At 54.7% G+C, this 25,121-nt stretch overlaps 12 protein-coding genes across 12 annotated transcripts; 5 read left to right on the forward strand and 7 right to left on the reverse strand.

Moving 5' to 3' along the window:
• Positions 1 to 218: 218 nt before the first annotated feature.
• N0V89_011799 (uncharacterized protein) lies at positions 219 to 1,115 on the reverse strand (the record flags this gene model as incomplete). Its single annotated transcript, XM_056220525.1, has 1 exon — positions 219 to 1,115. The coding sequence occupies one exon, from the start codon at positions 1,113 to 1,115 to the stop codon at positions 219 to 221; it is 897 nt and encodes a 298-aa protein (XP_056065828.1).
• A 935-nt stretch (positions 1,116 to 2,050) lies between these two features.
• N0V89_011800 (uncharacterized protein) lies at positions 2,051 to 2,719 on the forward strand (the record flags this gene model as incomplete). The annotated part of the gene is made up of 1 exon (XM_056220526.1): positions 2,051 to 2,719. The coding sequence occupies one exon, from the start codon at positions 2,051 to 2,053 to the stop codon at positions 2,717 to 2,719; it is 669 nt and encodes a 222-aa protein (XP_056065829.1).
• Positions 2,720 to 3,257: 538 nt separating this feature from the next.
• On the reverse strand, positions 3,258 to 4,025 carry N0V89_011801 (uncharacterized protein; the record flags this gene model as incomplete). Its single annotated transcript, XM_056220527.1, has 1 exon — positions 3,258 to 4,025. One exon carries the CDS (start codon positions 4,023 to 4,025, stop codon positions 3,258 to 3,260), a length of 768 nt encoding a protein of 255 aa, XP_056065830.1.
• A 366-nt stretch (positions 4,026 to 4,391) lies between these two features.
• N0V89_011802 (uncharacterized protein) lies at positions 4,392 to 5,360 on the reverse strand (the record flags this gene model as incomplete). The annotated part of the gene is made up of 1 exon (XM_056220528.1): positions 4,392 to 5,360. The coding sequence occupies one exon, from the start codon at positions 5,358 to 5,360 to the stop codon at positions 4,392 to 4,394; it is 969 nt and encodes a 322-aa protein (XP_056065831.1).
• A 2,267-nt stretch (positions 5,361 to 7,627) lies between these two features.
• N0V89_011803 (uncharacterized protein) lies at positions 7,628 to 8,518 on the forward strand (the record flags this gene model as incomplete). The annotated part of the gene is made up of 1 exon (XM_056220529.1): positions 7,628 to 8,518. The coding sequence occupies one exon, from the start codon at positions 7,628 to 7,630 to the stop codon at positions 8,516 to 8,518; it is 891 nt and encodes a 296-aa protein (XP_056065832.1).
• A 1,801-nt stretch (positions 8,519 to 10,319) lies between these two features.
• N0V89_011804 (uncharacterized protein) lies at positions 10,320 to 11,402 on the forward strand (the record flags this gene model as incomplete). Its single annotated transcript, XM_056220530.1, has 2 exons — positions 10,320 to 10,324; positions 10,358 to 11,402. 2 exons carry the CDS (start codon positions 10,320 to 10,322, stop codon positions 11,400 to 11,402), a joined length of 1,050 nt encoding a protein of 349 aa, XP_056065833.1.
• A 1,156-nt stretch (positions 11,403 to 12,558) lies between these two features.
• Positions 12,559 to 13,467, reverse strand: N0V89_011805 (uncharacterized protein; the record flags this gene model as incomplete). The annotated part of the gene is made up of 2 exons (XM_056220531.1): positions 12,559 to 13,030; positions 13,118 to 13,467. The coding sequence occupies 2 exons, from the start codon at positions 13,465 to 13,467 to the stop codon at positions 12,559 to 12,561; spliced, it is 822 nt and encodes a 273-aa protein (XP_056065834.1).
• An 86-nt stretch (positions 13,468 to 13,553) lies between these two features.
• N0V89_011806 (uncharacterized protein) lies at positions 13,554 to 14,312 on the forward strand (the record flags this gene model as incomplete). The annotated part of the gene is made up of 1 exon (XM_056220532.1): positions 13,554 to 14,312. One exon carries the CDS (start codon positions 13,554 to 13,556, stop codon positions 14,310 to 14,312), a length of 759 nt encoding a protein of 252 aa, XP_056065835.1.
• Positions 14,313 to 14,978: 666 nt separating this feature from the next.
• On the reverse strand, positions 14,979 to 15,473 carry N0V89_011807 (uncharacterized protein; the record flags this gene model as incomplete). The annotated part of the gene is made up of 2 exons (XM_056220533.1): positions 14,979 to 15,317; positions 15,369 to 15,473. 2 exons carry the CDS (start codon positions 15,471 to 15,473, stop codon positions 14,979 to 14,981), a joined length of 444 nt encoding a protein of 147 aa, XP_056065836.1.
• Positions 15,474 to 18,314: 2,841 nt separating this feature from the next.
• On the reverse strand, positions 18,315 to 18,591 carry N0V89_011808 (uncharacterized protein; the record flags this gene model as incomplete). The annotated part of the gene is made up of 2 exons (XM_056220534.1): positions 18,315 to 18,539; positions 18,589 to 18,591. 2 exons carry the CDS (start codon positions 18,589 to 18,591, stop codon positions 18,315 to 18,317), a joined length of 228 nt encoding a protein of 75 aa, XP_056065837.1.
• A 1,605-nt stretch (positions 18,592 to 20,196) lies between these two features.
• N0V89_011809 (uncharacterized protein) lies at positions 20,197 to 21,087 on the forward strand (the record flags this gene model as incomplete). The annotated part of the gene is made up of 1 exon (XM_056220535.1): positions 20,197 to 21,087. One exon carries the CDS (start codon positions 20,197 to 20,199, stop codon positions 21,085 to 21,087), a length of 891 nt encoding a protein of 296 aa, XP_056065838.1.
• Positions 21,088 to 22,770: 1,683 nt separating this feature from the next.
• N0V89_011810 (uncharacterized protein) lies at positions 22,771 to 25,023 on the reverse strand (the record flags this gene model as incomplete). Its single annotated transcript, XM_056220536.1, has 3 exons — positions 22,771 to 23,479; positions 23,529 to 23,945; positions 24,038 to 25,023. 3 exons carry the CDS (start codon positions 25,021 to 25,023, stop codon positions 22,771 to 22,773), a joined length of 2,112 nt encoding a protein of 703 aa, XP_056065839.1.
• Between the last annotated feature and the right edge of the window lie 98 nt (positions 25,024 to 25,121).

Consider the following 25,121-nt stretch of genomic DNA (forward strand, 5'->3'; position numbering starts at 1 on the left):
CTTGTGAGTCCTGCAGCCTCATAGATGCCCTCGGTGTGGTACCGAAATTGTTCTTCACTCACGGCACGCTACACAATTCTTAATCAACCCACCTCTAGAGGTATAATGCAATTCAATATATCAACGTATGGACCGACGCTATCAATAAATGGTACTCGGTACATGGACAGATGGATCTCTACATCGCCTCCAAAGCAAGACAACGACCCCATCGCAAGCTAAGCGGAAAAGTCGAGCCTGAGTCGAGGCATCTCGACTTGCGGGAGAGGAAAAAACCCCAAGCCGTGTCTCAGTTCTGCAAACGAGTCCACGTCGCGCTGCCTCTGAATCACGCGAGACGCTGCAAAAGCTTCGCAAATCTCTTCATCGTCCTGCAACACCTGTACCGGAAGGGCGTCTCCGTCGAACCAGGACGGGGGATGAAAGAGCCACTCCCACGCGTCGTCGTCGTCGTTGCACGCTGGCAGGCGGTAAGCGACCTCTTCTCGAATCTGTCGCATCTGTCGAATGTGTGGAGGGATCGACGAGGCGACGAGCTTGGCTGCCCGTGACAAGACGTCGGAGAGGGACGGGTGCTCGCGTTCGTAGGACAACATCCCCCTCATTCCGTTCCTGTAGAAGACGCCGACCGTGCGGGAGAGGTGCTGCAAGGCGTTGGGGACCTCTTCGGCCTCGAACTGAGCGACGACGACGTTGACGGATGCCTCCCCTTGGCCGAGCGAGCGGACGTCGCGCAAAAATCGGTCCATGCCCACCGGGAAGTGGCCCTGTCGCCCAGCTTCGGTGGCTCCTGCGTTCCAGTAAAAGGTGACTCCGCGAATGTAGCACCTGGTGAACTCGGAGGCGTTTGGATTCCTCGTGACATCGGCAAAGGCTGAACGTTTGAACTTGGCCCACCGCGACTTCTCGTACAGCCGGCAGGCGTGGCAGTCGTGCAGCAGATCTGGTCCTGCCGCGGGACACGGTCGATGGAGTAGGATGGGGACTCGATCAGCTTTGTTCGTGGAGCGGATCTCGGGGAATGCGTCGCGGTAGATTTGCTCGCGCAGCTCGAGCGGGAGCTTCTCGTGCATCATGCCGAGCAGTGCTGCGGGGAGCATGGCGTTGGATGTCATGGGCGACGGCTGGGAGAGGGGAGCCTCTCAACTCAGCATCCAGCATCTGATGGCGAGGTGATTGCGAGTTCAGCCACCGGCGCCATCGCTGAACCTCAGACAGCCCACGCGACGGGCAACGTGGAAAGGGCGCCCGAAACAGCAATCGCGATGAGGTCAGTCGCAAACACCTCTCCACCATGGAAGTCTGACTCACAATTTAAAACGCTCCAGCCATTCCGATCTTTTGTCTCACCGACATCGGCTGGGTCCCGATCGTGCCATTGCCTACCAGGATACCAGCATGGTGAAGACGTCTGTGGGCGGCGTCTTCATGCGTCCTTTTTGAGAATACTGCAGATTCCCTACTCATCCCACTCGCACCGCTCACTTGTTTGTACACCCCAAACGTCCTCATCTACCGAGCTGACGGTGACTAGCAGCGTTCCAAGTCCACTCCCTTGAGCCGCCCCTTCGACATGCCTGACCGCTTGTTCTCCGGGTGAGTGAGCGAAGGGCATTTCTACCTAGCTGACTGCTTCACGATCAATGTATACATCTCATTCCGAATGCCTCTCTATGACTTTGCATCGGCCGGCACTTTCACGTCCCCCATTTAACGGAGCACATATCTAGACTCCAACACCACCGAGGCTGACTTGTCCATCTCCCGGAGAGATTCCCTCGACGAGACATCGCACCTGTCTCTGTTGGTCTTGAGCTGCACGTTGAGCGTATGGAATAGGCTTGAGCATGCTGACGGGTCGGTCAGGTCGACGGCGTTTCCCCCCATCACCATCTAGAATCGCCTTCTCACCTGTTCCACACTGCTTGCGAGTCGTGCGCTCTCGTGTCTGGGAATCCAGAGACCAGAGACCGTCTCATCATGATGAGAGCTGACCACCACGGAGATGCCCCGGCACGTCACCTGTACGGAACAGCGAACCTCACCGACCATGTCCCACCACGACTTGTTCGACCTGCTAGCCGATGAGGCGACCATCGCAGCGCTACACCAAGAGGGAGTGAGCGTGGATGAGGTTCAGAAGCAGAACATCAAACGGCTCTACAACCATCACGTGAGACCGACACCTCCCACCCTGGCGACGAGATTTCAGCGGATGGACAAGCTCAGCGTGCCCGACGTGTGGAAAGGGTACGTTGCTCGTCACGGTGCGGATCCCACGCAGCTTCTGGGCGCATCTGGCGCGCAGGAAAAAGAGGCACCGACGTCCGCTTCTGCGCTCTACGCTCGCGCACTGGCGCTCGCGCGCATGGAGTCGCAAAGGCAGCAAGGGTGTGCCCTCAAGAACTTTCATTACCTCTTCTTCTACGACCTGATCCGCCACCTCTTCCCCAAGGCCAAGCACACGCAAAAGGGACTGGGACCGGTCCTCATCGCACGGCTGGAGCACATCTCAACGCCTCTGAAGCAACCGCTAAGCAAGGCTCTCACGTCGGACTGGAGTGCGCGTGCCGTGGTGGATTGGTACGACATGGGCTTTGCCGTGAACATACTCGCTTCCAAGTTTGGCGCAGGATCCCTCTTTGTGTTGGAGAAACAGTTGTCGGAAAACCTTTGCGCAAGTTACCCAAGGCGGGATCCGTTTACGAGGAGGTGGTGAGGGAGCTAGACGAACGTTTGGGCCTGCCGACGCTTCTCGAGGCGTCTGCGCTTGGTGAGCTGGGGGAGGCGCTGCGCGCAGGCTTTTCGCAGCCTTTCGACCTCGAATTTGATGATCTAGTCCAAAGCATCCTGGCCGCGAGGGGGAAAGACTGACCGACCCGACTTGGACGTGAGCCTCGGACTGCGAGGTTGAGGAAGCTGGTGAGAGCAGCATGACGAGGTGTGTGGCAGGAGCGGCAGGAGCGAGGGGATGGCATGTGCCTAGCCTAGGACCATACCTCATACATAGAATACATACTCATCATCCTGCTGAGCTCCGGTTCCTATGACAAGGTGTCTGGCGGCAAGGTCGACGGTGCATCAGGCTTGGCCATCAGCATGGGAGCGCATTGAATTACTCATCTATAGACCGTGTAGACGATACTTGTGTCTCCATTAACCCCATGCAAAACCATCCATCCTTGCACGCTGCCCACTTTGAATGAAAAATCGCATCCTCCAGAAGCCCCTCAGCAGAGGATGAGTACCCACGAGCCTCAACCACTCCCCTTTGCATCCTCGTCCTTTATCCACGGTAGTCTGCGTCGCTTGTTGGGCGCGCTTGCTCTCTGCTCGCTGACCGGCACGTCTTGCTGTGGAGACCGAGTCGGCGCATCCTGTCTATTGACGTTCGAGGTTGCTGGCAAGCTGTGCGTGGCATTAGCTCGTGCACCGCGGTGTAGATTGGGCGGAGATATCGGACGCCTCGCTGGACGCTGCTCGTTCAACATGGTTCGGGAGTCTGCATCGAAGATGACGTTGCCGATGTCTGGAAACGGTCTCTCCAACATTGCCCGTACTCTCTGCCTTTCAGCCAAGAACCTCTTCCGCGTGTCGGACGAACGGAAACGCTCGAAGCCCGGTAGGCGTAGAGGTTCGGTGTGGGGGTAGATGGGAGCTCCCGACTCGATGCTGCTGTCGGATCCTGCGCCATCGTCACCGGCGGCGCGCCTCTTCTCCACTCTCTCTGCCATAACGTTGATGAACCTGCGACGCCTTGTTGCGTGTGGCAGTATGTGGTCATCCACCAACGTCCTTCTCCAATCCGCGCTCTCTGATGAACCCATACTCGTCGAGCTCGTTTCGCTCTTTACACTCTCATCAGTCTTTACCATGTCCTTGCTCTTGTAGGTGTGCTCGCTCTCCAACTCCTCCCAACCCTGCCCATCGTTGCCATCCAACGTCTCCCTCTTTACCGTGTCGTCGCTCTCCAACTGCCCATCGTTGCCATCCAGAATCTCCCTCTTTACCGTTTGGTCGTTCATGGTGGGGTCGTATTTGAGCGCTTTTACCAAGACCTTGCGGTGCGAATTTCGCTGGAGAAGCTCATGATATAATGCGAGACGCAAACAAGTTTGGGAGCGCTCATCACGTGTTTGGGGCAATGGATTGCCATGCTGAAAAGACAACGGCAGGAAATGCAAAGGACAAGTGCAAGGATCATATCGATAGCTAGTCTACATGTCAAGTCTACGTGTCAAAGAATAAAATAGAGCGATTGTTAATGAATGACTGCCCTCCTACATGATCTCAGACGCATGGTAAGCGGGTGGAGAGTTGTCATGTGGAGACGGACAGAAAACGCCGAACCAGATCCCCCCTCTACTCTCTGCTGCACGCCACTTTGTCAATCAGCCGATGAACCGCTGCGCAACGGCGAAAGCGCTGAGGCCGAGGAGGGATGCGTGGCCCATTGCTCCAAACCAGTCGACTCCCCCCTGATCCTCTTGGCGGATGCGCTTGGCCGGTGGCTCTTCAACGTCACCCATCTCGTCTCCAGCGTCTGCAGGACCGACTTCGATCTTGCGCTTGACTCCACCGGTTACGGTGGCAGTATGCTCTCCGTCGTGGATCAGGGTGGGCTCGTGGGCTGCCTTGTCGTCGCTGGTGGTGATGGTGGAAGGCTCGTCGGCACGGCTGTGGTGGGCCGTCTCGTGGGTCGAGGCAGGCTCGTGAGAAGTTGGGCCAGCCTTGTTCGCTTTGTTGCTGCTGATGGCGGAAGACTTGGCATGGGTACGGCCACGTTTGATGGCGTGTTTGAGGGTGCTGGCGTTGGCGTCATCGCGGATGCCGGCCGCATGCTTCCCTTGGATGTGTGTAGCTCCGTCGTGGGCTGGCGGGGTCCCCTTTTTCATCGCAGCAGTGGGCTTGCCAGGGTAGATGCGAAACCCGTGCCTGCCCATCGTGACCGTCGTAGGCTCGGTCAGCTCGAAGGCGGCGTTTGGGGCCAGGTCGCCCTTTTTGCCTGGCTCGGAAGCGGTGAACAAGCCCTGCGTGCTCTTGTTGTCGAGCCACAGCGAGCAGCCGGGTCCCAAGCTCAGCGCGCAGTGAGTCTCCTCGATGGCTGGACTCAGGAGCTGCACGGTGCTGGTGCGCTTCCTACCAAAGGTCATGCTCTTGCGACTGCCCGTGTGGACCCGAGCCACATCGTACACGATCGCGTCGGGATAGCGTTCTTGATGACAATCGGCTTCGATGGCACTCTTCAGGGACTCCGGCAGTTCCGATGCTGGCATCACCCAAACAGAGTTCCTTCCCCGCTTGAGCGCCTCTTTGGCCTCGTCCGTGACTGGGACGATGGCAGCGATGATCGAAGCCATGCTGAGGTAAAAGGTGTGGAAACGGCAACGCTTTCAAAACAAAACAAGGCGTAGTACGCTGCGAGATGTTGTGGTTGCGTTGGCTGGTAAAACCAAGGGACTGTATCTTGGCCGTGTCGGGTCGATGCTGCTACTTGGCATGATGGAATGATGGTGTCTGTCCTGCTGTTTCGCGCCACGGTGAGACTTTTGTCCTGGCCTCAATGGTAGTTGAGTGAGGCGCTCGCAAGGCAAGACGGCAGGTCTCAGGCGGCAAAGAGACCTCCCAATGGACCGTGGGTACCATGGCCAGGCTGGCTCGAGCCCAAGACGAACGTAGCCCAAGGTACAGCAAGAGGTAGGGAAGCGTCGAAATGCTGGACGGAGGAGGTAAGTGACGCCTTTCTCGCTGGGTTCGAGGTGTCACGTGCCGTTCAGGATAATAAAGTAGACGGATGACGTGCAAGGAGAGTGAAGGTCTTGGGCGAGCGTGGTAGGTCCCAAGGCTGCCGAGACGCGCTAGAGGGAACTAGCGATGCTGGGAAACGCCTTGGTATCGGAGGGATCCACAACATCTACATCTATTCTTCTACCGTGTTCCTCTTATTCTCTGCATACCTCTTCCATGATCGTGGTTGCCTCACTAAGCTGTCTGATGACGTGATCAGCGATAGACTGCAAAAAAAGAGATCGCCAATGGTGCCTCACGAAAACGCAGTCACCGACGGCCAGACGCTGGATTCGGTGTACAGGACAAGCCCTTGCACCACGGTGGTAGCGGCGAAAGCGCAGGCAAAAGGCAGACTCTTAGAGGGAACCTTGGGACTGAATAGCACATACAAGGCAATCAAGTAACAGCTAGCCATAATATCTGCAGATGTTTGCATTGCCGTTTACCTCGTCTACAGTGATGCCTCTTGAGCATACCGCAAGAAGATGCCTCTTAAGCTCCAACGATGCGATGCCACCCATCCACATCTCAACAGCTGCTTGGTTACATCACTCTACCTCCCACGGGCGCTGCTGCCGCCTATAGCACGTGTACATGAGCCGGAAGGAGGCAGCTCCGTGCTGCTGGGCCTGCCAGTCTAGCCTGCTATTGTGGGGACGAAGCTCTCTTTTTGTCTGCACTGCGGCGACGTAAAGCCTGCCTACCGTAACGCGCGGGTAGGGTATTTGAAAATAGTGTTAAGAGAGTGCTGCTACGATCCTTGGGCCAGAGACCATCTCAATAGATGAGAACTTCCTCCATTTGAGATGATAAAGATATAATTCTCATGTAGAGATCTCCTAAAATAGTAGAACATTTTTGTGCTCAAAATCATGTTAAGTCTTCATGCTAGAAAACCATCTCAGAAACATTTTGCCCTTGCTATCTTATGGTTAAGCAAAACATTTTAGGTACAGAACATCTTGCGCCTGTCATGTTTTCGTGGCGCAAGTATTTCCAGCACAAAACATTTCCAGCATATCCCTTATTTACATAATTTCCTTCGCAAAGTCTCTTAATCACGAAGTATTTACAGCATCTGTTCAATATTTGAGATATTTTACAATATGAATATTTTTATTTAATAAAATGACTCATCTCTAAGCAGCTGCTAAGCATATCTTTAAACGTGAAAAGCTTCCCAGCATATACCTAAAAGTCAACACCATGTTGTAATTATCTCGAAAATATCCCTTAGCGCGGTACGGTAGCGCTTCATCAGCATACGCATCCACTACGCACGTTAGCCTGCCAACTCCAAAGTATAAGAGGAAACATCTTTGAGAGCGACGCCTCATCCTTCGCCATGGATTCTGACCGAGAAAGCAGCTCGAAATATCCGTATACCTATTCCAGAGATGGAAGACGGAGATGCTGGAACATAAGCGACACATTTTCTACCTGCAATAATTTCACATGCAATACAAGACATGGTGGCTACGAGATGACTGCATCATTTCAACCACCTCCTACACGCGCCCTAGGTACCGTAGCCTAAGACTACACCCAACACTCCTTCTTTGTTCATCATCAATCGAGTTTCCTTTCACATGGATTTGAGACCAGTGAGACGTGTATCTAAGCGTCGCAACATGTCTTGCATAGTAGGAGCACGTTTACCTAGCAAATGGTGAGTGTCTCGTACGCATGACTTGAGCTGCGATCTAATGTATACAAGACGAATCTGCTCTGCAACTAGCATCGATCACCCAAGAACTGCACGAAGAAACCATTTGCGTCCATCTATCACCCAATAACTGCACGAAGAAAGTCTCGATACGCTAGCCGTACCTGAACGATGTCGCCCGGTGACGACTTGCTCGCCTTGCTGGCCAAAGACGAGATCGTCGACGCAGCTATCAAGCAGGATGTGCCGATGGACAAGCGCCAGTTGGAAAATCTTAAGCGACTGTACCACCGCTTCGTCTCTGCAGGGAAGCAAGCCCCCAACCCCCTATTGACGCGATTTCGAAATCTCAGCGTGCTCACCATTCCCGAAGTGTGGAAGGGTTACCTTGATCAGTTCGGCACCGAGCCCGGAAAGGTTTTGGTCGACGAGGGCGAGGTCCCCGAAGAGACCGGACTCCAGGCCACGCCCGCCGGTGCGCTGCTCGCGCGTTCGCAAGTGGTCGCCCGGCTGAAGCGAGACAGGGATTCCGATCGCCCCGTCGTGCTCTTTTACATGCTGTTCTACCTCGACCTCACGCGCCAACTCTTTCCCAACCATAAACTCTCGCAGCGAGGTCTTGGCCCAGTGTTGAGGGCAGATGTGGAAAAGATCCTGAAGCCTCTGGCAAAGCACCTGGTCGGAGCACTCGAGGAAAACGTTACGGCGAATGAGGCATTCTGGCACTGGTTCAACCAGGGGCTGAAGGTGAGCATCCTGGTCGACAAGTTTGGCCCAGGCTGCCTCTTCGTCCTGAGCCAGCATCTCTCGGACGACTTTTTGCAGAAACTTCCAGCTAGCGGACAAGTCCACAATCAGTTGATGAGCGATCTGGAGACGCGTCTCGCGCTACCCGCGCTCCTGGAGAAGAGCAGACTCGACACCCTAGGCTCGAACCTGCGGGCGCGCTTGCTAATGCCGTACCAGGGGCTCACCTTGCAAGATCTCACCGGTGCGGGTGAAGCAGGTCGGCCTGGAAAGCGTAGGCGGACTGGGCCGGCGCTTCTGTCTGGTTCCGGATGAGGCAGAGAGCGGAGGGGGTTCCAGGGGCGTGGCAAAGTCTGACCGCGAGGGACCAAGGCCGTTGAGGGTTTGGGAATCTTGGACGCGACGTGTTTGGGGAGCGTACATGGAATGGAATGTATTAGACTATAGCGCGCATCACGTCGTGGCAGGCTCTCCGTTCCCGTGATGTCCGTGATTACCTATTTATCGTTTGCGAAAAGAATGCCCCCACCCGACCATGGTACATCTTTATCAATTGTATGATACATTCACTCTATTACTGGCTAGATCTTGTTGAATAGCTAGATCTGGTCGTGGTAGACGTTAAAATAGGGCACTAAGCTGTTAAAATAGGTGTTAACGCATTTTGACTAATGATTAAATAGACATATACTATAGGTAATATAATCGATTAAAAAAGGGGGCTATACCATGGTAGGGTGGGGCATTCTTTTCGCAGAGCACCAATACCTGCACCCACGATCCGTCTCACATCAAACCGATATGCATTCTCTCCAAAGGACCATTAAGTCTTTACCTGTGCCACCTTGTTCAGCTTCTACCGGAGCCCATGTACGGGCTGCGTTGCCTCTCGTGGAACTTAATGGATGTGCAATCGAGAACGCCATGCACGGATACGAGTTCCTAGTCAAAGAGCATCGGAAGGTGTAGCCGAGGTGTATTAAACGGTACCTAGATATACTGGCGGCATGGCACAGTACATGGACTGATTCATGTCAAGGTCTAACGTAGAAACACCGTGGCTGGGGCAGCTGGGGGAAATGGATGCATCATTACATATGCGGACGGTAGCACAAACGGGTAACCAGCAAAAGCATAAGCACAGCAAGGTTACTTAGAGATGCAGTACCACTGGAAATGCTATGAAACAGCACATGGGAACGTTGGTGAAAGGGCTATAAATAAAAGGGGGGGGTGACCGTGCGCCTACATCGCTTTCCTCGACCATCAAGTCCGTTGCCATCATGTTGCCGTGTTTCCGATTCTATAGCAATGGCCAGTACGCCAGCGAGGATGATGGAGAAGTGTGATACCATCAGACCGGATGTCGGCGACGCGAGCTGACGGTCGTCTGCCGTACCTACATGCGGTGGTAGGTACCCATGCACAGACGAGCTAGCATCCAGAGGAAAGCGCTGAGAGCAGTAAAGATCGCCATGGTGTGAAAGGCTTCGATGTGTTGTGTGTAGCGGCTGTAGTAATCTGGATGGTATCGCAAGTATATGTCGGGCAATGAGACAACGGCTGTCCACCAGCACATGCCGATGGCGGAGCCACTGAGGAGAAGGGCGACGGTGAAGCCAATGGTCGAATCGAAGAGGGAAAGGACGAAGCGGACAAAGGACATGATGCTCTATAACTTGAGCGTCACTATCAGGGATGCCGGAGCCGGCTCGTGCGTACTTTCTACTGAGGACGTATCTTTCAAGACTGGGAGCTGAAGAGTCAGACGGGCGGCTGTAGAACGTGGGAGGTGACGGTGGAGGTATTGACATCATCGTTTGTCGTATGGCAAAGGTAAGACATGAACGCCACAAGCGCGGAGATTGTTGGAGGGTTATGAAGACAAGAGGTGATCCACCTCATAGCTCCTGCTTGATGTTTCCCTGGTCTTAGCAAATCCAATCCAATCCAAGATAGCGCCACGCGAAATTGTCTCACTGCGAGAGAGACCGTAAAGGGGCGGAAGCCTGGCATTGCCAAAAGGACAATCAGTCAACCAACGACTTACATCCGGCAGAGGCAGCGTTACGCCTTCTCCTACACGCAGGTGTTGCATACGACTCTAAGAGAACCCATGGCGTCATCCCAACATACGGCCTCGGCGCGCAAGAGATCGGGAAGCGTCTTGGAACGCGCTCCGAGCGACTTGGTCGCGAGTCCCACATCCGTCGTCGACGTGGAACCAGCCGACCACCTCGCCAAACTCGTAGCGATGCTCGCCAGCGACGACTTTGTAGAGTACATTGCCGAGGAGACGACCGAGACCGCATTGACGGAAGCGCAAAAGCAGAGGCTCCGCCGCTTGGCAAATCACCTTGCGCCGTCTGCCGACCGCAGGGTTGGCGGCGGAGCTGGTCGCAACCGCGGATCCAGCAACGGGGCCAGGAACAAGCGGCAGAAGAGCGCTCAGGAGGCAGAGGGCGCGGGGGAGGCCGACAAGAATCCCTGGAAGCGAATCATGGACATGACTTCCTTCCCAATCGAGAAGAGCCTGCAGCAAAAGGCTGAAGAATTCAAGCAAAACCCAGGGACGGTGATGAAATTCTTCACGCCCAAGGAGGGCAACGAGTACCCCAAAGACGTCTGGGCCAACGAAAACGTTCTCGTCACCGATGCCTTTGTGACATCCCTGCAATTCACTCAGCGATTGATCGGAGACATGGAAGAGAACCACACGTTCTGGCTCTTCCAAATGCTGCTGTGGCACCGATTCAGAGAACTCTTTGCCCCCGGAAAAGGCAGCGGTGCCACGTTTTCGATGGGAGCGAAGCAGGAAGCCCAGTTGCGAGGCATCACCCAATCGATCAGCGAGCAATGCGACCATTACATCAGCTTCGACGTGCAGCAAACGACGGAAAACATCAGGGACTGGGCCAAGCTAGGCATGAAGCTTGACATCCTGGTGAGCCAGTTTGGGCCGGGGTGCTTCTTCGTGCTGGGAAAGCATCTCACCGAGAACTTTCTCAGGAAGAGGATCACGCAATCTGGACTGACCCACGACCTTGCCATCAGTCACTTGAAGAGCTTGCATCTTGAGGAATTGCTAAAAGAAGCGGGACTGGACACCTATGGTCATGCCATTATCGACTACCTCGTCCGTCCTTTTCAGAAGTTCAAAGAAGACCAAGCCATGGCGAGTAACGTGGAAGCTGACTAGCGTCATGAACCGCAATCCCTGTGGACCGTCTCGCTTTTCTATCAAGGTTTGCGACGTCATCAGCGACGCCTTCTCACTTGGTCCATCGCGATAGTGCGCCTTGTGGTTCCCGTGCTCAATTGTGTATGATAGACTTGTGATGCAATATAAATGTACTTTTTCGCCTTTGGACTATGTGGATGTGATGGTGTTTTTTTTTTAAGTTGGGCGCGTAAAGACAAGGCGGTAGCTTACCACCACGTAACTAAGCATCGAATCACCTACCGTACAAGTGGCGATCGAAAGACGTCTCAAGGATGGAATCACAGGTACTTTGTGAGGATCGAATCGACTGCCACCCGTAAAGCGATCCAAACTCAATGCATCACTGGCAAAATGCTAGACAGCCTCCCAGGTCGTCTTCGGAACCAGGCAGTAGTCCGGCATCTGAACTGTTGGGTCTCTTAATCGTTGGGTCTCTTAACCGTTGGGACGCACCATGCTACATGCTAACGTTACTGGTCGTTGTTGCCAACACTAAGAACAAAGTTATCATCATCAAAAGTCGAGCTGGGCCGTGATGGGTTGTCTAGGTTAGAAGATCCCCATGCATAGGCCAACGAGTTCTTAGTGAGCTTCTCATTCGAGGATGGTGACCCTTTCTGACGCCATCTATTCACCCTGCGTCCAACGCTTCCCAAGATAAATCCTCTCCTGCGGACCGCATCTACAGCATCGCCAGAGGACTATACGTATAGTAGGTTTGCAGATCCATTAGTCACTGCAGAAGATGCTTTACTTGGGAGGTTTGCATCCGCAAATGCCTATTACTAATGGCTCGTTAGCCACCACTAGGTGGGGTATGTTTAGTTAATGCTAATAGATTGGGCTCAGACCGGAGACTGTCGCACGTGGAACTTTTGGCGCGTGTGAGCCATGTCTGGAACATGACTTGGGGTGCTGGCGGTCTGGCAGGCAGACCTTTGAACAAAGTTGGATACACATTAGCATAATCAACACGTTTACCTTCAAAGCCCCTGTTAAGCTTAGCTGCAGGATACGCGATCCGTGCTACGCAACCTACATGTAACGGATGAGAGCTCGGAAGTAGCGTGCCTTGTTACACTGGTTGCACGTGATTTCATTAACAGCTGTGCGGCCTGTAGGGAACGTGAATCTAGCCATCTTCGCTCCTTGCCCTACCATCTACATGTCTGCCCTCTGGATGTCGCCGTCGGCGCTTTCCACTCGCTTGAGCTTGTGCCTCGGTTTTCCCGACACCTTCTGCCTCGCTAAGCTTCTTGTTTGCGCTGTGGAGCTGCTGCTTCGCCTTTTTGATCTTCTTCCTTAGCTCCTTGATCTTCAGGTTCTTTCGCGTGATGATCCGTTCCAGCGCAGCTTGATGCCCCCTTCCCACTCGCCCCCTTGGTTCGGTACCGGCGTCCTCACTTGCTTGTTGAGGAGAGCTCGTGGTAGCTCCGCAAGTAGTCTCAACGTCGGTGCCAGCCTCTTCGTCTTTGGAAGATCCCCCCTCGTCGTCCTTTTCTGCTTCTACGGTGGCTTGCTTTGCAGTCTCAGCGTCGACACGCGTACTGAGGAAAGAGGAGAACCGTCTGCGAAGATGCCAGGTGGCCAAGGCGAGAGAGGTACTGCAGACGATCGAGTCAGCGTCGCTGCGCGCGGGGGGTCCTAGCAATCACCTGAACCGAAAATGCGTGGCCATCGATGCGATGCACAAAGCGACGATGGATATCATGCTGTCTCGCGAGTAGAGATATTTCAAGGCGTCGTGGACGTCGTCCACAGGCACCTGCTCGGAGTAGATGCCTACCATGTTCAGGGGAGCACGTCGAAATAGAGAAGAGACGTAATACGAGAAGAGTGCACAGGATAAAGCCTCGATCGAGCCAACGACTACCTCGAGACCGATCGCCATGGTCGCCGGAGAGGAAGCCTCTTGGATGATTTCGGTGGTGGTAGCGTAGTCGCCAAGGTGCACGTCTGCGACGCTTGAAGCAGAAGGTGGAGAAACAGGACCAGTAGTAGCAGAGCGTCTGGCATCCCATCCGCTTGGGTCTAGCGCCATTTTGCGGCGTGAACGCACTGAACACATGACTGAGAGATTCCAAAGTCGGACGATCACTCCTTGGAATGCTCTTCCACCATCGAACAATGACTCGGACTACTCTCTTCGTCGCCATCTTCATCGCCATTGTCAGTATACTGTACCTCGGGTATGTGCGACCCGTGTCATCCCCATCGCCGACCTCGGAGCCCGTAATTGCCATGCACACGTTGCAGACCGCCGTGATACAGCTCAACGACCTCGTTCAATGCGTCGGCAGCGATACGCCCTCCCGGGGAACGTTGCAGCAAGCACGCGATTCGGCCCTGCAGCTACAACTATCAGCACACGAGGAAACGGCTGGCAAAATCTTTCGCGACGGTCTTCTCCCAGCCATGCGCCTCGTCGCCCACGACGGAACGGATTGCGACCTCATCGACGCTGCGGAAGGGCAGCTTGACAGCGCCCAACGCTTGGCACATGACGTACGCAGCGAGATTGGACTCGTGCTCGGCCATGTCCGTGACGCGGAGACCTCGCTGCTCGTCGAGCTCGAGAACGCCCGGCAGGAGGTTCGCAAGCACCAAGACCCTCGCACGAGATCAGGCAACAAATCGATCCACGCAGCCCACCGTGCACACGTTCGGCGCCTCGATGGATGCTACACGACACTTGCCCACGTCGAGGGTCAGCTGGCTACGCGGCAGGGCTCGTGGGCCACGGTCGGTGACGCACTGCGCGAGATGCGTTCTCACACCACCGATTGGAGAGCCCATGATGACCATCGGTGCCTTGCTGAACACGTAGGCTACCGCTTGAGCCGTCTCTTGCAGGCTGCGAGACCCATCATCATGCTAGACGGGTGAGGAGGCTTTATGGATTCGCAGAAAGCGTCCGATGAGTAGAAGGGAGCGTACCGGGTTTGTGGGGAGGTGATCACGTACTTTGCCAAAATCGATCAAAATGATTCCCGAACATCACTCTATCATGGATGGTAAGGAACCTTGTTAGCTCGATGGAGGGCTAGATGTTATGATATAGTATATATTTGGTTTCCAAGAACCTGCCACGTCCGTCTACCTACCATTTCTAGCATCCCATGTACAAAGGAAGCAATCCATTCTCGTATCCAAAAGACGAAGCGTTTTGCTCACGTAGCATCGTATCAACACCAATAGGGGACGCGCAGTATGCCCCCAGTGTTTCCACCACCCCAGAAGGAGTAGTTTATCTCATCCTTGAGTAGCCGATGCGCAAAGGTAAGGTTGGCGAGGGCGGCAAGGACGAGACGGCCAAGGTTAAGAAGATAGTCGGTGCTGCTATTAGAGTTACTATCAAGGAGATAGATGATGAGTAAGATATGGCGACGTTGATTGCATTTGAGCTGGCGCTGCCAAAAGAAAACGACGTCTAGCGCCATTCAAACCCACTACATGGCCCTACTGACCAGCCTCTAAGTGACCCCCGTCTTATTGACCATACATCGTGCTCACAGGCGCACTGTAGTTGCCTTGCATCTGCGGGATGCAAGTTTAGCAGGCAACGTAAGTGCAGGAGCATCGACCCACCTTTGCGTTGAGAGTTTGACACCAGGAGGCGATGACCCGATAAGCCATCTCTAGCACAGCCATGAGTCGAAGGGCAAGGCCCTGCACATTCTTGACCACCTTGTGCACGATGACCCCCAAGATGAATAGGTTGATAACCATCTGAAGGCCTAAATAGGTGCGGAGCATGACGAATGCCGTGTGCACATTTTGCGCATCTGCAAAGTTTGCAGCTAGCTTCTCGAGATCCTGCAGCAGGGTCTCGACGTCTCCGCTGGCCCTCCACAGCATGCCAACAACGCTGGTGAGGGAAGCTGCCAAGCTCTACACCGTTGTTAGCTACCTCGGCATCCCAGTAGCCCACCGAGCACTCACTGGCACCTCCCAGACGCACGTAGCCAACGCTTGGTACCCCTGGACCATACCATGATAGATGGGAATGTCGGCCATGCCAAAGAGGTGTACAGCATCGACATTCATGGTAAAGCGTTCTCTTGCAATGTGGAGATAGAAAGACGAGTAAAGGGAGAGGGTTAAGCTATGGGTAACAGATGATGGTGGTGTTGAGAAGCTGAGAGGAACAGAGGGACGTTTTTGCTAATCCCATGGACACGCCATGTCTCTGCGCGGATTATCAGCCTTATAAGACATCCTTTTTAAAAAAAGAAATCATTAACACACCCTATACAAGTTTACTGTCGGACGCAGTAGAGTACATGCTACCTCGGTATCGAATACTCCGCCTCTCTGGGGTAAGAGGAGGTGCTACTTGGATAGTAGACGAGGTGATGGTCTGCCTATAATAACTCGTAAGCCCTCTTGCAATAGTAAACGCACGCCCGAGCCTCCTGTTTCTACCGGCATCCCACGCTGTCTCAGCCGACGGTTGGCCACGTTGCGGCTCAGTCCACCTTGGGCCGCCCAAACGCTACGGCAGCTTTATCGTTGGAAGGTTTCGCAGCGAAGCTTGGGATCATCTTGTGCTGCGGTCGAAAAGTTCGTAGGCCATCCTCACCGATGTACGTACACTACCGATGGAGCTATAGGCATGGTTCGACGAATCGATGGTGGAGGCGCGGATCTCATTACATGGAAAACTTGTTTCTGGGACGGCGTGACTCCCGAATCAAGGGGAACGAATCTGGGCTGAGTATTCGCACCATTTAGAGAAATACCGATTTGTGAGATTGTTGGCATGCCCTCTGTTGCGTCTCTCACTTGAGAAGCCCTTTACCAATGTTGATGACACCGACGGGTATAGCAAGAAGCAGCAGCACAGTTACTCCAACCCACATAGCCTGCACGAGGATGACCATTGCATCGCTGATCCATCTTCCGCTCGAGACCCCGGAACGCTTGGCAAGATCGATGGATTGGCCGTGGAAGCGGGTCATGACGTTGGGGAGATGGTTCTCCGGCAGGTCAGCGAAGCTCCACAGGTGGGATGACTGCACGCACCAAAGCACCATCAAGGGCATTTTCGCAGCCACGGAGCCCATACACGAGTCCGAAGATGCCGCCCTACCTCTGTAAGCTCCTAAGAAAGACGAGGGGCGATCTGGTGGAACCGTACGCAGAATAGGGCCGTTCTCATCAACGACTCCCACTCGGGCGGCAAAAAGGTGGCGAGAGCGGAGACGAACTTGTTCGTGGGAAACATGGCGGTCATGTTGACCATCGCTTCAGGGAGGCCGGCCGGCAGTCAAGTATTTTGACAGTCCAGATGAAGGTGGAGGGGCAAGGTTGTGAGGCTCCAATGTCAGGCAGTGGGGCGAGAGTAGAGGCCTTGGTCGATTGCCAATGCTGCTCCGATTGTGTTGGGTGATGCAATGCCCAGGTGCACCTTGGTTCACGTGGCGTACCGGTCAGCCCTGTTGTCAATCCACCATACAGGATCGCCGCGCTGCAACGCTTACCCTTGCCCAACGATTCAGACAGTCTTGCATCGTCGGTGATGGGTGGGCGTACGGCGCAAACAAGCGCGGATCCATTTCGCAGGGAAACGCACGGCTCGACCGCACACGCCAGAGGGTAGCTAAGAATGGCGACGGCGACGAGATCAATGGCCAAGTGTCTCGCAAGGATTGGTCAGGACGGAGACGAAGATGAGGCAGACATGTGCGGCGAGGTCGTGGAGCATCACGAGTGCAGCTTCGATGGCGGCTTGTACAAACGCCTGGGCGAGCAGAGTAGCCACGCTCGTATCGTCACAAAAGGTCTCATCCAAAGATCTGGCAACTTGTTGATCGGATGATGGACACGGAGCTGCATTGGACATCGGCATCCATCGTACAGCCAAATGAACGCCACGGCCGCTACTGACTGCTGGAGGCGACAATAGCATCAAGCGCACGGCCATTGCGGCGTAGTCGAGCGGGGTGTACGAGCGGAAATCGTGGGATGGTTGGGAAGGCAGGTGAAACAGCCTCCGTGAGGACAGTGACCGCACGGACCTGAGCAGGAAGTGCCTTTCCTAGTAGCAAAGCAGATGCATCTTCTTCCGAGCAGACCGTTTCCCTTCCAAAACCCACACCTCGAGATGCTAGAGTAGACGCTCGCCTGGCACAGCATAAGTAGCCCCCTTGCATGGCCTCGCTGAGATGCAGTCTCCGTCAAAAGCGAAACTGATCAAGTTTCGATTTTCATTGCGCGATGCAAGTAACCGTAACGCGTACACTATTCGAGAGTAGCGCTGTGCTACCGAAATCAACTTTGAGTCTAAATAATAATTAACGTCAAGGGTTCTCATCAGTTACTTTGGACCCATAGCTCAGTGGTAGAGCGTAGACGTTTCGAGGAGGAATTCGGGCGATGTTCATACCTTTGGTATCAGAATAAGCCATGGTGCAAGTGTACACACAAGCACCCAGAGTATGATATCTCCATCTTGCTCCCTCTTATGGATCAGATCGTTCAGATCGAGAGACTCTCTGGTAAATCGACAAAGTAACCGTGTGCAGAATACGGTTAGCCTATTGGGAGCGATATGGAGACTCTCCCCTTACATTTGACTAAGACCGTGGTTCGATTCCGCGTGGGTTCAGTTGGATCTTTTTTGCCTTTTTTTTTCAACTTCCTACCTGCCATTTACTTCCTCTCTCTGCCATTTACTTTCTTTCTGCGCGGCCCGTCCGGGCAGACTCACATCACGGTCGCCACCTTTAGACGAGTAGATCACTCCTCCACGGGGTAAACACATGCAAAGTTGACAATCACAAAGCAAAACTTAACTAGAGTAGAGATGATTGAATCGTCTGGTAAGTAACCTATACACCACCATCGTTGTCTGTGTTCGTCGCCATCTGCACTGACTGAACGTCCCTAGCCGCGGAGTGACCATAATTTCCCAAACTTGACCAGCACCGTAGTGCCCACGATGACCATGGCCAGAAAAACTGACAAGAAGACAATGAACGAGGCAACCCAGAGGATCTGGAAGACAAGAATGAGGCCCGCCGCCATCAAGGGTGCGATAGCTTCGCTGACGAGATTGATGAGACGAACGCCGTAGTGGTATACGCGTTGGACACGGTTAGGGGCGCTCTCCTGGACAGGTAAGTAAAGCCCAAAGGCACATCAGGATGGGGACACGAACCATGGCGCGTTCAAAGGCCCCGCGGTAGGGGTAGCTCATCATGTACATCAGGCTGATGCATGTGGCCAACATCTTTACGCGATTGGTTAGCGGCATCGACGCGCGAGCGTGTATGGTACTTACCCAACCAGCTACCAAAACAGAGTCAGGGGGGAATTCGTCCTGAATCTGGGCTCGGTTGCATCGTCTTGCTTCCTCGAGGGCCTCGCCGTATGAGTGGGAGGCTAAGAGCTGTTCTGGTCAGCGAATCGAGAGTTTTGAATGGAAGAGCAACTACAAACAGATAAAAGAGGGGGAGGGCACCCCATGACGTAGAAGTTGGATGGTGACTGTTGAGGATTGTGTGGATATTCTTGTGTGAGTGTGGTGAGGAGTTTGTGGGAAGGAACGGGTGAATATATACATGTGCAAGCCACCCCTTTAGCCCAACAAGCCACGCACACCATCGCGCATGCATGCGCCAAACAAGGACCAGTCGCGCCGCACCACTCCCGCTACCGTGCGTGCCGCGAGCAGGGCGACGAGGCCAGGAAGGTTCCAGTGGCGAAACGGTGACCCCATCAACATGGCAGATGGCCCACTGCAGGTGGAACAACGGTGGGTCGCAAAAGGCTGGTTCCCATGGTGAAGAAGCGTGAAGTCTCTAAAAACATTAAAGGCTTCGTCTTCCTTGACGAATGCATACCATTTACCAACACACTCACGCCAAGCCCATTATGATGAAAATCGATGTGGCGCTGCATGCCAGCCGTGAACATTCTCCAATGTGAAGACAATCTGATTTCCGCGGAAGGTGAAGCGGCTGAGACAGGAGGTGCGCCACCGGACAGGTTCGACGCGAGCTGAGCGGGAGAGGTGAGACTCTGATGTTTGGAGTAGGACTTGCTTCTGCCATCGCGGATGGCCGCGTGCATGGCTCACGCAACAGTCTACCGACTGTTCCAGCGGCAGCCTTTCTCTCTTCTGCAGTATCTGCTTAAGCAAGCGTTGGAGGCCGTCTATGGGAATTAACGGTGCGAGATGGAAGAAAAGGCTGGCAAAGGCAAGTGAACTCATTTCGACGGCCATCCTAATATACGTAAATCCTGAACATGTACCCCAATTGAGCACACAAAAAAATCTCAGTGCTTCTCTCTCCCCTCCAAAGGCCGATGACCGATGTGAAAACAGTACTTCTACATCTGGCGCCATGATCCACACGTTCTCGTTCGCATCGGTGAGTCAAAGGCTTGCCAATCCAATGGTTCCCAAACATGATGCTCCTACGCTCCAATTGACGAGACTTGCCAACGCAATAACAACCGATTGCTTTGCTCGGCGAAGCTCCAGGTGCGTGCAAAGGTACAGATACCAGCGTCAGCGCTTGAGCGGCTACGTCCCCTCTTCCGTGGCTCCACTCGAGCAGCAAGAGACTGGTCGTCTGCAAATCACATCTCGGCTTCTTCATCTACGTGGTCGCATCTGGGACAGCGGACACGGGATCTCACTACGACTCGCGCTCGTGAACGCGAGTACGCCAGGTGAGCAGCGGCATCTACGCCGCCAAGCCTTTTACTGACAGCCTCGAGACCCTGGAAAGACTGCGTGAATATGTCTGCTACACTGGGAATGAAAGCCACCCGTCGACGAAAGTCTCGAAGGCAGCGGAACCTACCCGCCAGGACGTATGAATTGCCCAAAGCCCTTTCGCGATCCCGAAACCGACGTGCAGGCCAGGCTCACCAAGGTTTGACCGCTCAAGAACTGGATTGGGACTCGCTGGTCCTACAGCATCTGGCGAGTCGAAACGATGGGATCGCTACGCTGTCGAATGTGGGCTCCTCTGCGCTCGTCGTCGAGCAGTTTCTGGACCGCAAGACGGTACTGGTTGGAGCCCAGCTTTGGAACATGCGCAACGCACCAGATTTCCTCCCGCAAGAGGCCCTCATCGACGATGAGCATCGAGCGTACGCAGAAGGCAGTGTTGCCAATGTTGCCAATTGGATCATCTCTGGCGGTGACAGTCTGAACGAGGAGTATGAATACCTCCAGAATGCTTTCGTGGATGTCGACCTATCTGTGCGGAACCTGACGATAGCCAACTACCATCTCTCGGATAGCCATCACCACAATCGCCAACTAAAGAGTCATCTGGTAACATTGGAGACCCTCGTTCTCGGCATTGAATCTCATGCGGTAAGGGGTGGCGGGGGCAGTGCACGCCGATACGCCGGAGAAGTGCTGGATATCCTGTCAGTCCAGCCTCACTTGAAGCGGCTTACCCTTGTGCAAGCTACTCCGGCAGGCATCTCAGAGGATGATGGAGCGTACATCCAGCCACGCGCTGCGACTTGGTACAAGAACCTCGCTTGCCTCATCGGGCTTAAACATTCCAAACTCGACACACCGAAAGTCGATATCTTTGTGCTTGTAGAAGAGCAGCGCGAGGAGGAACCGGTCCGCGTGGTTACTACACATCCTTTTCAGATATGGCCTCTCCTTCTCAAAGGGGGCGAGTAGATTTGGTGGAAGGAGGGATGAAGCTCTACCAAGGTCGACGCTAGACTTGTGTGGTGGAACGAAGATGGGTTTTGGGGTATACAGGTATAGACTGGATAGAATTGACGTTGGTATTGGCGCTCTGGTGTAGGTTTCAAGGTTGTTTTGCATCGTCACACACAAGCACATCTTTAAGCACATCTTCAAGCACATCTTCAAGCACATCTTCAAGCACATCTTCAGAGCACATGTTTTACATACACACCACAACGCTCGCGACCATATCGCCCAAATGTACTACACATTAGAAACCAACAACGACCAATTGAAAAGTTCGACCAGCGCAAGCTGAATGTGACAAGTTGTGACGTGCCCTAATCAACACATAGGTGCAAAAGACCATGAACGATGTAATACTCCATTGGTAAAATTGGGATGATAGAAGCCTTAAGGCGAGATTCTCGTCTACGAGGAGCTCGGTTTTTATGAGGACTAGTACTAAAGATTCGCCCAGAACACTGCAACACCACAACCACAACACTCAATATTAATACCTTTTATTAGCAGGAGCTAATAGAGGAGCGCCAGCTCTATCACCTCCCTAATTGAAAAGATTTATTATTTGTTGTGGAGGGTCGTTGTTGTAGTGTCCTAGAGCGGAATTCCTAGAGCTAGTCCTCATAAAAACGAGCTCCTCGTACTTCCTTGGTACCCGCTTTGGTCTGGAATGGAATAGCCTGGTTGGGAGAGTGCGTCCATTCTCTAGTAGAAACATACACAGAAAACCTGATGTTGAGAAGCTCGACCGCAACCACCGAAGCCTGAGCAGGAGGGAGGGAGGGTCGCGAACGCGTTCATTCTCGACAACTCCGCCGGGACCCTTGACCGCCTCGTCGGTTGCCTTTTCTGGTGCGCGCGGATCCTGCGGCCTTGCATCGAGGGGGCTCGGCGCTGATGCGGTCCTACGCTTCGCTGTGGGTTTACCCGCTGGAATGATGTCTGTTGGAGGTTGGCTTGACCGATGACGAGGGAGCGATGCTGTCGCTGTCGTAGTACCACTTTGTAAATAGGTAGCGGGAAGCACCTTCTTCTACAGGTAAACTAGTATCCGAGTACCATGTAGCTCTAATGCCATCGATGCTCCCTCCTGCAGGTACATCGTCTCAGTTACCACTGCAGTGGAGATGCCATCCGATCCTAGAGGTGGCTTTGAGAAGGACACCAAGGTGCTTCCGCTTGCTGTCATGGCTAAGGCGCGAAGAGGCATCAGCACCGATTCCCAACCGTGGTGACACTGCAAAGATTGGGGGCCTCGCCCAGGCTGGGTTCAAAACATGCGGTGGATGCGGTCATGGGCTTCGGGTCCCAACGAGCGACCCAGTAGCCTGACATACTCCGCAGTATCATCTCAACCACTTCGAATGGCCAGTTTAAACACTCCCTGTAGCATCTTAACCACTTTCAAATGGCCAGTTCGAACACTACCGAGTATCTTGTCCACTTGGAATGGTCAGTGCAAACACTCCCAAGTAACATCTTGTCCTGCCAGATCTAACACTCCCGAGTGTCATCTCAACCATTTCGAATGGGCAGTTCACACTCTTCGAATCGCAATGCGACGGAATCGGCGTTTGACTAGCATCGGCGAAGAGTTGCAAGGAGCAGACCCTATGACAGCTGAGACCTCGCTCGCTAGAACCACGCTCACGGCATCGAGGGTCGCACGGCATCCGGTCCGGGAAGAGGGACCGCATCTTGTGCGCGGCGGCGCGCCTCCTCCCACCACCGTGCATGGAGCTGCTGCAGGGTGGTGCGGTAGTCTGCCGGCACACGGGGACAGGTACCGGGATACGTGAAAGGCGCCACACCGGTAAACTTGGTGAGCAGGGTCCATAGCTCAGCCCAATCGTCGCTTCCCTCATACATGGTAGGACCATGCTTGGGTAGCACGTAGTCGGCGATGTTGCGTCCGCTGTGGAGTAGCTCCCGGACCAGCGGCACCCTCCCATGGCGATCACCGTTCTTCTTATCTACCTTGACATGCCTTGCATATTCCTGTTGGTGTCGCGCAGTGAAGCTGAGGTCTGCAGTAGGGACTACGAATAGTGGCCCGGTAAAGCTCGCATCATCAGCAGCTATGGCATCAAATACCAGCAGGCGCGGCGGGGACCACGAGTTGACTCTACGAAACTCGGCGCCAGAAAGTAACGGCCCCCTCCAGTCGCACTCCATATCCCGTGCAAATAGGTAGACAGGTACCATGGGCATCGCGGCAGGTAGGTCGTGTATGGCGGCAGGGGGCCTGCCTGTCGCCAGGTACGTCTCCCTATCCGCATCCGTCCAGGCATACGGGGCGAAGCCAAAGTCGCAGGCGGCGTGGTTGTGCGCAAACACGACGAGGAGGCCAGAGCGCCTGGCCATCGTGAGCAGGCTGGCTGCGAGTGCATGCGTCTGGGGCTCACCTTTTCGCGCACTGGTCCAGCACGCCTGCAAAGAGCCTCCTGTGGCTGACGACCAGGCTCGAAACGGGCGGCTTGGGCGCCAGGCCGGCGACCCGGGGACGCTGCAGCCGTTCCAGGCGGGCCACGATCTTGCGGGTCAGCGGTCGCTGCAGGACGCAGTCCCGATACGGTCGAGCAGCCCGCCGCCGGGGTTCCGGGTTCGCCTCGATGATGTCTAGGATGTGTCTGCCCCAGTCTCCATTCTCCCCAACCGTCATGTAGTAGGGGAGGAAGTCGGCCCTGTCGAAGCTGACCTCCGTATCTTTGCACGTCGCGAAGAAGGCGTCTGGCAGGACGCGTTCCGGGAGGAAGAAGAAGGCAACCACGGGAGGGTTCTTGCCGTCGTCGAAGCGCAAGTCGTACAGCAAAAAGTCAAACCTGTGGGTCTGTGAGTATGACCGATCCATGCTGTACTTCGGAGACGCTGGGACGACGACGCGTCTGAGCATCAAAGGGAAAAGAAAACGTACCGGTCGTGCGAGGCAAAGTAGTGCTTGAGGGAACATTGCGCCTCGCCGTTCGAGCCTCCTTGGGCTGGGCGGGCGATGGGGACATTGCCCAGCCGGCCTGGCCTGCGTGGTCTGACGTCGCTCTTGCACTGCACCAGCCACTGCTGCTGCTGGAAGGAAATTTTCATGTCGGCCAGGCGCGGTTGGAGGCCCACCATGTCGAACCGCACGTCGTCCTCCTCACCACCGTCCTCGCGAGCCAACCGCAACTCGCGCCACAGCGTGAGCGTACCAAGGCACGCCATGTAGTGCTCCGTGTCTTCGTGGGGCCAGAGGTCGTCGAGCGACTCGGTAATGGCCGGCTCCCATCCAGCGTACACCAGCCCCGTCCAAGGGTTCACATAGTCCTTCTTATCGAGCGCGCAGTCGCGCACCCTCTGCACGGCGGTCGCTAGGAGACCGATGGGCATGCGGTGCGCGGCGTGCTCGGGGTCTAGGTACCCGTACGACACGCCCCGGACGGGTAGGCTCCTGGTAGAGCTGATGGCAAAGTGGTGTTCGTTGGTGCGTGACCTACGTGTAGCAGGCACGTTGGGTATCAGCGAGATGAAGCCTGGGTCGCTTGCGCACAGGACGAGGTAAAAGGCAGTCCGGAGGTGCTGTCTGAGCCCGGTTACGCTGTGCTGCGCGCCTGCTTCCAGTCCGGTGGTGCTCTTGACGTCAAACTGCACGAAGCGGCGGGAGCGAGGAGGAAGATCCTGTAGGGTGTGAAGCCGTGTGGAGAAGAGCCTCTCGGCGTAGGTAGATTGCGGTGGGTAGGCTGGGGCGTCGAGGCACACGGCGCCGTCGATGGGAGCAAACTCGAAGCTGCGAATGATGTAGTCAAGCGGAAAGAGGATGGAAAAGATGTTTCCTTCGCAGACAGCTGCAAAGTTCTTCGTGGCCCAGGGTCTCACGGCCCAGAAAAAGGTGGCCTCGTCGCCTTCGTTTTCCGGCTCTGCAGACATTGCGGGGTGGATGCTGGAACCAAGTCAGTTTTCGTGCAACGTCGTGAAGCTCACTTTGTGCCAAGGCTCACCAGGAACTTTGCCGTTGTAGCGGGCGA

This window comes from Didymosphaeria variabile (assembly GCF_027946475.1).
Source record: "Didymosphaeria variabile strain IMI 356815 chromosome Unknown scaffold_9, whole genome shotgun sequence".
Taxonomy (NCBI): Eukaryota; Fungi; Ascomycota; class Dothideomycetes; order Pleosporales; family Didymosphaeriaceae; genus Didymosphaeria; species Didymosphaeria variabile.